The following is a 10,155-nucleotide window of genomic DNA, read 5'->3' as shown; positions in this document are numbered from 1 at the left end:
ACTGAGTCTGCTCAGGGTGTGCTCACAGCACAGGACTGCCACATCAAGTCACAGAACAGTAACAGATGCTGACTTCAGAAAGAAATGAGTCAGTGTTCTGAAGCACGGACAAGGGGTTACATACACCCAGATAAAGTTAACTATTTTTTTGCTCTGTTGCATAAGGCATAAGTAACTAAAACAATTTTCAGACAGCCTGAGTAGAGTGCTGCTGAGGCCTCACCTAGAACAAACACTGTGTCCAGTTATGTGCTCCCCAGTGCAAGAGAAACATGGACACATTGGTGTAACAAAGGACCACTGAAGTGACAAACAGTCTGGAGCACCTCTCCTACAAGGCTGAGAGCTGAGACTGTTATGCCTGGAGAAGTGGAGGCTCAGGAGAATCTTATCAATGTGTATAAATAGCTGAAGGGAGAGTGTAAAGAAGATGGAGTCAGGCTCTATTCAGAAATGCCCGGTGCCAGGACAGAAGGCAATGGGCATAAACTGGCACACAGAAAGCTCCCTCAGAACACCAGAGAGCTTTAGTCTGCATCTGGAACCCTCCCCAAACTGAGCTAGGCTTTCAGCTCATGCACATAAGATAAAGAAATTCTACACACTAGCTAAGCTACCGTACCTAGCAGAGCAAGACTGAAATTTAACCTGAATGTTGGGTGAGATTGGAGAGCCAAGGAAGGAACAAACATCTCCAAACAAGTTTGTTTCAAGCCACTTTGGAACAGAGCTGCAATCCAGCTGCTACACAAGCAGCAGTAAAATTTTCCTTCCCTTTGCTTGGCAGCTCAGCTGCAGGCAGCCTCCACACAAAAGGGCTCTGCATGTGAAAGCAGTGTTGAGTACTTATATGCCAAAATAGGCAGCCCAACAAGCAGATGAATGTCAGTCTTAAACTACTCTATTCCCTTGTATTATTTTTCTAGCCCAAGACCTATAGCTGGAGTGAGTCTGTCACATAACAGAAAACTACCCAGAATTGCTTACCTGCAGAAGGTAGTGTCCTTGGTTCTACCTGAAGTGAGATAAGCTCCTTAACAAGCCTGGTGCTCCAGTTTCCCAAAGCTTCTGTCTTGTGTAACAAATTGGATAAGGAAGCAGTTCTAACTAAAGCTCTCAAGAGCTTTAAAGAAAGCTTACAGAGAGAAGCAGGACAGCCTCTGAGAAACTAGGGATACTGCTGGCTGGTCATTCACTAGCACAGTGAAACCTCTAACAAGAAAGAGAAACAGTTGATTTAAACACTCTGTGTGAAAAAGGTGCAGGAGAGCTTCTCAATTCATCCAGAGTCAACACACTTTGCAGTTTAACACATCTTTAATTTCAGTAACGCTGGAAGTGACTTCTCAGTGCAAAAAGAACAGAGACTACAGTTCAGGAGGTTCTCTCATTTAAAACAAAGACAACATGAGGAAGAACATGCAATCGAACAATGATCAGCTCTAGATACATCGTGTTTGGTCCAACAAAAACATCGAAACAATCCAATTACAGCAAACATAGCTTCTCTGAGTAAGGTTAAGATATTGCATTTGTAGTGTTTCCATTGTGCTTTCCTTCAGCGAACCAGCGGAGCCTGCTTGAGTGAGATGAGGACTGAACGCATGCGGGACACATCTTTAGCCTGCTTACTAGACTTGGGATTAAAGTCACAGAGCTGAGCCACACGTTCCCACTCAGTGCCCGGAAAAACATCTTCTGCATCACTCACAAAGGCTTCTTCAGCTGCCCTGAAAGCAATGCAACGGACCTTGTGTTAATGGCCAACATAAGGCACTCCTTCCCACTTACAGGATGCAGTCCCTTGCAGCACGTTTCATAAGAAATGTGACCTGACAGCTGCTCGTGAACATTATAGCTACTTAAGCTCCCACTGCCCCAACCCTGGAGATGGAAGTAGGTTGCAGTAGTATGCTGTGCACAAGCAGTGCAAAAGATTGCTGTGTAAAATGTTGGAATACAGGTGTTTGGTTTTAAGAGTAGTCATTGAGTCTTTGCCTGCAGGAGTCACCACACCAATTGCCAGAAGGTAGGGTACTCCTATGTAGACATTTTATTTACTGAAAAATGCCCAACTCTTAAATATTTAAGCTTCCACCACTTGATGGCTTGCCTTGGACACTTGCCAACTAGAAATTTACAGTTCCCTGCAAGCATGTGTTAGAACAAATTCCATCTGAGGATTTAAAACAGCCCCAAGGCCTTCAGGCCATCATAAAACTATCTATCTGCTGATATTTCCCAATGCTGTACAGAAGCAGCATAAATCAGAAGGAACGTAAGTAATGAATTCCATGCCTGTGGGTGCTGTAGTCTAAAGCACATCTTGGCAGATAGGATGACTCATCTGAAGTCAGCTAGCAGGATAAACATGTTTCCCCTCTTCTCACCTTAAGGATACTCTAAGGAGGCTCTTTACAAAAAACCTCTTAACAAAAGGTTAGTGCCAATGGCTTCCCAGTAGTATCCTTTCGGCATTTCTGTGCTGCCAAAAACATTGCTTCAACGCACGTGTAACACTCCAGTATCATGTACTGGAACACTGGGGCCCTGGTAGCTGCCTGAGTACAAGAGCAGTAAGCATTGAGAGATCAAACCAAATCCATCTACTCCAACAAGCAGTACAGAAAAAGCAGTGAGGATGGCTCCCCCATGAGGGTTCAGCACTGTTCACAGGGATGATAAGGTTACAGACACCACTGAAGACAAGGATCACTACAACACTGCTACTTTATGTGACATGACACTTTTAAGGGGCAGTGAAGATTTTTTACTTAACTGTTCTAGGCTGTAGCAAGGATGATTTATGTTTGTGCTTAAAGGTGAAGAGAAGAAAAGAAACGAGAGAAAGTTTAAGTCAGATATAGAAAATGAGTTTAATGCAAATGATCAGCTGGCTCAACATGCACTGGCAGCTTGGCCTACATTCAGGAAGCATGCTGCCAATTTTATTCTGCAGCACTTGCACTGCACATTTGCTACAGGAAAATAAGGATTTTATTGGAAAAATCAAAGTTAACTCCAGGAGACTTCAGAACAAAGTCAAGCACCACCTGTAAATCCATCATTTCACAAGTCTTGCTTTACGTCCATCTACAATTAGGTAAAGAATTCCGCACTTGACCTTCAGTATAAATGCACTCAAAGCCACACCATGGCTCACCCGTACACCTTCTAAAGGTGTCCCCTTAGAATCTGTGACATGGCCTTCTTTCAATTCAAGTCTACAAATTAAGGGAAGAAATTAAAATACGTGAACAAGCCAATGAACATTGCAACCCTTTTACCCCACAGAAACTGGCATAGTTATTGGGGCTTGAAAATCATGGCTGTCTTCTCACTGATCTGTGAGGTATTTTGCCAGCAGCTAACGCTAGCTTTCTAATACTATCATCTTGCTTTTTCACATGTTCTCTAATGCATCCTAAATTCTATAGGCACCTCTTCTACGTTGATTTAAAGCTGTGATTTCTGCTTCTTGCACTATATGCAAAACTCATTTTAATATTTTTCTGATTATTTAGGCAAATGGCACAGACCAGGAACACAATGCCTATTACAAAAAATGCATTTAAACATTATACTTCACCATGGAAGTGACTAGGACTAAACACAGCACCCACTTGAGACTGCATCTGACAGCATCAAAGCATCTTGCTGAACTGGCCTGGAAGGTCAGTAAACTGTGAAGCCCAACATGCTATAGGCTAGTGAGCCACTGAGAAAATTCCAGTGGTATGTATACTACATAATCTAAATGTGCTGGATGTGATCCTCACAGGAAAACAGCGCTTAATGCTGTAGATCAGGGTCAGACCAAAAAATAATGGCTATTTACTTATTCTAGCTTATACTAGCTGAAATATTTGGCAGAAGGCACCTTTGGACATTCAGCACTATTTCTGACCCTCCTCATTACCTAGCTGACTAGCAAACAGAATCAGTAGTTAAGCAACATACACATAACCAATCACGTCAGCGAAGGGTTGTTTGTAGAAAGCTTCATCTGCCACCCTAGGTAGCAAATAGTCCAACAGGCAGGCAAGCAGGCAGGAGAAAAGAGATAAGGATGAGAAGTACAGAACACAACTGAAGGCAGTTTTAAAAAGCAAATTTAACTAGCATCACCTACACTCACTGTATCAGGGATGCAGCTACCACATGGAATGTACCAATTAAGCTGCTGACTTAAAGAAGCAACTTAAAAACTCTCATATAATAGAAAATTGATATCACCTAGTTCAGGGCTAGTCCTAGTGTTAGCATGAGATCATCTCCAGATAGCAGAGACTACTTGAAGTAGAGAGATCTCACCAGGCTGATAAGAATACTGAACACTCCCTCAGATAAACACTTTATTTTTCTGATTGCAACTCTTTTTAAATTGACCTTTCTGCAGAATGCACACCCTTATCTCAAACCAATGGCCAAAATAAAGCCAAAGGGGTAATGAGCTCTTACCACTACCTATAAGAGCAGTAACCCTGTTTTCAGCCCAACAGAAAGACTGCATCTAAGGGAAAGGAAGTGTCAAATCTATAGTTCCGTAGGAAGTATAAAGTCTCCTTTCGTCATTCAGTAAGTAATGTCTACCTAAGACTATTCATGAGAAACCTGCTAGCCCTTTAGACAGGAAAGATTGCATTTCAAAAATCATTTTAGCTTGAAGTCCATGGATTCCAAAAGTTTAAAGCAGCCCTGATGATCACCTGAAGAAAATGACACTGGCAGCCTTAGGTCAGAAGTGAAGACCTAAGTGGTATTAAGTCAGCACTATCATATTTACCTCTATGTAGCCAGAAGTTAAAATTCTGCAGGGAGCTTCTAAGGAAGTGTAAGATTTTACTAGATTGAGCGTAGGTCACTAGTTTCTGCTCCACAGCCAGTAATGAGGCAATTCAAGCATGACATTTAATGAGTTAAATGGTCAGTGTTTAATTCTTCACTCACAGAACTCCGCTTATTTCTCAGAAACTTCCACAGGAAGCAGCCAAAGGTTTTAAGATAGTTAACGAAATAATCTGTATCAGAGTAACTAGGAGGCCACTTCCAAGTTTGAGAGGTGGCAAGTAAGGCTGCTAGCTGCAAGGCAATTAGTCACTGAAGCGCTGTGCAGCTAGGTACATACAAAGAAGTGAGCAGACTGATCAACTCTCTCAAGTTCAAACTTTGTCTTAAGGAAGCTTCAGGAATGGCTCATTATCTTAACGTTCTCATTGGACATTTAATCTAACCTCTAAAGAAACTTAGACTAGTCTACAACTGGACACTCATCTCTTAATTGCATAGGTTACTTAAGTGGGCTGAAGAACTAGTGCCTTAGGATATAGTAGACATTCTACTCTTCTCTCCTTCACCTAATTACTTCCACAACCAGCAATATAGCTCTTCAGATGGCTGGAGAAATCTTACCTGTTGCTAGCTTTTGTCTTCTGGAGCTTTTCATCTTGTCTGGCATACCACTCTTCCAACTCCTTTATTGCTTTCTCCTTCCATTCTGCTTCCTGTTTTCTTGAGTTAGCATCTAAAGATTCAAGAATTCACTTGTCAGTCATGTTTGTTCCAGTTGGATTTCATTAACATTTCAACTGATAGTTCAGGGTGTACTCTAGTGCAAAATATTACTTGATCCACTCAAATATAGTTTCTGAGGTTTCCTGATTTAGGCCATGAGAACTCTAATGCCTTCAACATTCAGAAGATTAGCTAAACAGAATGTCCCTGTGCACAACTGAGACAGTCTAGTTCAGTTCAGTCTAAGCATGTGTAGACTTAATTCTAATTCATAAGTCTGCTAGCCTGCGAACCATTCTAAAAAAAAAAAACGGTCACCTTGCTGTGGCTGTTCCAGAATAAAGCTCAGTAAAGTCTCTACATTAGACAAATGAAAGAAATATGATACTCAGTTTGCTTTTACACCCAACCCACAGTTCAAGATAGGCTCATCTGTTCTAACTAGCATAAAAGAGGAACAACAGGCTCAGCTCTGTCTGGAATCATATGTTCAGAAGGTTGTCCTGACATTCTCAAAGTAAAGCCTCCTCCTTAATGAAACTGGAAAGCACATCAGTTTATAGGGTCTTTGTTGTTGTCCACAGGTAGATGTCACTGCTTTTGATAGATGAATTTAGTTACTACTTTCTTATTTAATTCTGCTATTAGATTAATATCTACATGACAAGTGGCCTCAGCAATCCTAAAATGAGCAATCTCCTCCCTTGGAGAAAAGTGCTGACAGCTGTATCTACTCATCCTTTTCTGCTGATAAAAGCTGCTCATTTTCTGTTGCAGAACTGAGGAACTGGCTAGTAACTTAAGCACAGGCCACTTCAATACTCTTGGAAAAAGAGTTCAGAGAACTACTTACTTGCTAACTCCTACACCAATATTAATAGTTTGCTTACAGGAAGACTTATCCCTTGAGCATGCTGCTCAAGCAGCAAGTTAAACTCCAAAGACCATTATTTGAAAAGCATTCCTGCTTAAGAAACTACCTCTTCTGAGTTTCAACGAGGAACACAACTACAACAAACACTCTCCTTACCAAGCTGCTCAAGGCGCTCCTTTTGCTCCTCTCTCCACTTACGAATGCTCTCTGGTTCTGACTGCAGTCGATCTACTTGTGATATGGCAGCATAGCAGTCTGTTGGACCATTGCTCTCCTTGGGGAGAAGGAGAAGGAATAGTAATGTCATTTATACATTAAAACTGTACATTTCAGATAACTACCTGCAAGCTACAGAAAAGTAGACATTTGAACTGAACGTTATACTCATTTGATGCTATACCACATGTGGAAAAAATTCTTGCTATAAAGTACAGCAGGATTGATGTAAATTACTACAGAGTTGCCTCTAGCAACTTGGGATCAAACAAATTCAATCTGACTGGGAACTCAAACTGTGCCAGAGGTCTATGACCAAGGAAAGCAGAAGACTGCTCCTACAATCTCAGCTGTAGGGCTACAAACCCCCCAGCTCATTTCACATTAAATATCTGCAACAAAAATATATTTTTGGAGGGTTTTTTGTGCACAGGAGATTGAAGTGTTCTCCATAATTTGTATTTGTCTAAGTCAGAGAAATCTGCAAGCCTTAAAGGAAGCTGGCTTCTAATATCAGTTAGAGGCATTACAGAATTGGGACTGCTATAAGCTGCTTAGAATACAAGATGCACTGTTGGGTTTTTTTGCTTAAATGTTAAAAGGTATGCTAGCACTTGCAGTTTATCATACAATAGTTCAAAGACTTGCAGTGCATAGGGTTATTAATACATCAGACTTTCAAAGATAACTGCATTGCCACAGAGCATACTTCTAGTCCAACTGTTTTCACTGGTTCACCCTACCCTTAACAGATGAAACATTTCATCAGGTGGATGCTCTATCAAGCAAAGTAGTTGATTAGAATCGTAAGCAATCAAAGTGTTTCATCTACCTTTTATTGTATAATGAGACACAAAGGACCAATAACAAGCAGTTTTCCCAAGAACCTCACAGCAACAGTGAGGATATAAAAATGGTAGCAGTGAAAGCAGTTTGTCTTCACCCATCTCAGTGTTCACTTATGTCTATGGAAAAGTAGCTTATACACTGCTTCCTTCTAAGTATTCATCTAAACAGGGCTACCCAAAGAACTTTCTCAACAATCAGCAATGCTGTGGCCAAACTGGTATTAAATTCAGCTATACCACAATTGTGTTAACATGCTCTATTTCTCCCTAACACAGTCAAAACATTGTCTGTTACGTGACAAACATGCTTTCATAATGTGATTGAGTTATGTGCCAGCAATTTAATGTCATGCAACTTTACATCACTAAGAAATGTGTATTTTCAGCCAATTTGTTCCCTGTAAGACCAATTTTGATAAGACAACATGATTTATCCTTAAAGAGTATGCAATTTAGAAAACTTGACTCTAAAGTAGGTAGTCAGAACATGTTCCATTCAGTTTATTCACCAGTAGCAAGTAAATGTTAAGTCATATAACAGAGCCTGTCAACCTGCTCACAGAGGTCATGTCCCTTCCAACCATAACTCAAAATAGACTGCTGCTTCAAGATGTCCTCAAGTTCAGAGGAGGAGCATACTGAGAGCATTAGCAGCTTTACGAGGTCATGAGACAGGAGACAAGCACGTTAGAGAAGCAATGGTGAGTAAGAGTCTAGATTGAAGTAAATTCTCACAGTAGAACAGCACATTCTAAGCACAGATTATTTCTGCTTTACCTGATAGGCAACTCCATTCATCACTCCATCAACAGCACCTGTAAAGAAACAACTGTCGTTTAACCATTTGAGAAAAACAATACAATTGGATTTATTGAATGCACTTACTTGTCTGGAAAGCTTTATTACAGCATCCAGTATGGGAGTTATGTAAGGGATTGTTACTCAATACCCCACGGGTCAATTCCTTATCTATGTACTTTTCTTCCTTCTCCAGGACACAAGACACAATGAGTCATTATTCTTAAGAACTAAAACCAGTTCTTCACTATGAACTCCTGCTATAGGCTACTCAAAAAGCAGAGCTGATATTGCTGAGAAGCTGCCATGGGGAATGTCCTGGAGTTTCTCACATTTTCTCATCCCTGTCTTAGAAGGTGAACAGTAGACAACTGTTCAGAAGTTAAGCATGACTTACTCTTTCCACACTACCTGGAAGTGTAACAATCTGGTAGGGCAACACTTTCTAAATCTTATCATGGTTTTGTTACCTCCTAACCAGTCCAAAAATTATATTAACAACACCACCAAAAATCACCTTTCAGCTTTCTTCTGCAATGACATGTTTGATAGCCTTTTACTTCTCCAGCTGCATTATTCCTTCTGAAACAACACTGGCAATAGAGTCTCTGGAACAGAATCAGCTGGAATCCTTGCCATAGAAGCTTAGAATCCCTTACCAGAAGAAAGGCCTGGGAATATGCATCAACCTGAGATGAGTATTTGAGTTCGTAAAACTATTTAAGTCTCCAGACTATGCAAAAGGCAGTAAGATATTCAGGAACTGCTTTCTGAAACAGTAGCATGTACCAGGTGCTTGTGCAATATATTAAGCTATTAACAACTTTCCCTCATCCGTAATGCTACCCTTGATAAGCCCATCACAAGTGTTTCTGCCACATTAATACACTCCACATTGAAAGCTGAGACCGTATCAAAATCAACAGTGGGCAGAAGCTCAAGCATTTCACATTAGCTTCCTAAATAAGGTAGTTAATTCACCTGGAGCAGACTGTCATGCTGTTACATGCTTTGTTTGTTTTAAGTTCTTCTTACACCTTCACCAGCAAACAAAGTGTTACTAAGCCCCTATCTTGACTCTTGAACAACAGTAATTCACAGTACTTGGAAGAGGTTGTGAAGTCCTTTGCTAAAACATGGTAACTTTGAATGATACTAGCCTCCAAGAACACAGTTATTAACTTCAGAAGGAGAAAGACACAACTGAAGTTAATACACATTAGTTTTACCAGATAAACAACCCTAGTATTTTAGAGCTAGACTCATATCTCAAGGGTAATAACTACTTTGCTTGCTTCTTGCCCACAAGTCACAGGAGCCAAGAAGAACTGGCTTGAGAGGCACAGGAAGCTTACAGCATCTGTCTCCTTCACAGCTGCTATCCTGCACATCATTTAACATCAACCTGTAAGTTCTTTCAAAGCAAATGCGCAGAGATCACTGAGCACACACTTGTGCAGTTACAGTCACAACTAACAATTCTCATTAGGTTTAGGGAGACTAAAGCCCAGAAAGAAAACCTGTTCACGCTTCATGCTACATAAGGATGCTGCAGCTGTTCACCCTTTTTGACTGTGCTGGAATTATAGCTAAGCCAGGGTCTGCAACTTGTATTGACAAATACAATACAGAACCTAGCTGGAGGGAGAGCCCAAGAAAGGTTAGTCTTGAAATAAATGTAGTTCTGATCTCTGGAGGGAAGGAAGTTGTTCCATAGGACGTGCTCTGGTGGGAAGCACTGACTGACCAGCTGGGCAAGAGGGCTTACATCTTTAAGATTTTTCTTGTCATAATACAAAGAGAAAACTTTAATTAACGTCTTCAGCATTCAGGCTGGTAATCTAGAGAGGTCAAAAGAACAACATTACTGCAGAGCTGGAAAACTGATGTGTTTGTCTTAGGGCT

The 10,155-nt window shown here is 40.8% G+C and overlaps 1 protein-coding gene across 2 annotated transcripts in view; it reads right to left on the bottom strand.

Annotated features, from left to right (window-relative positions):
• CLTA (clathrin light chain A) overlaps positions 1,299 to 10,155 on the bottom strand; it is a 28,698-nt gene continuing 19,841 nt past the window's right edge. For both annotated transcript variants that reach the window (XM_021379800.1, XM_021379799.1), the window contains exons 2-5: positions 8,230 to 8,267; positions 6,545 to 6,662; positions 5,413 to 5,524; positions 1,299 to 1,730 (exon numbers count right to left, since the gene is read on the bottom strand). In XM_021379800.1, coding sequence (XP_021235475.1) covers positions 1,559 to 1,730; positions 5,413 to 5,524; positions 6,545 to 6,662; positions 8,230 to 8,250 — 423 coding nt within the window. In that variant the 5' untranslated portion in view covers positions 8,251 to 8,267 and the 3' untranslated portion in view covers positions 1,299 to 1,558. The remainder of the gene's footprint in view (positions 1,731 to 5,412; positions 5,525 to 6,544; positions 6,663 to 8,229; positions 8,268 to 10,155) is intronic.

The sequence above is a fragment of the Numida meleagris genome, chromosome Z (genome assembly GCF_002078875.1).
Source record: "Numida meleagris isolate 19003 breed g44 Domestic line chromosome Z, NumMel1.0, whole genome shotgun sequence".
NCBI classification, from domain to species: Eukaryota; Metazoa; Chordata; class Aves; order Galliformes; family Numididae; genus Numida; species Numida meleagris.
This window is presented reverse-complemented; position numbering and strand designations above follow the sequence as displayed.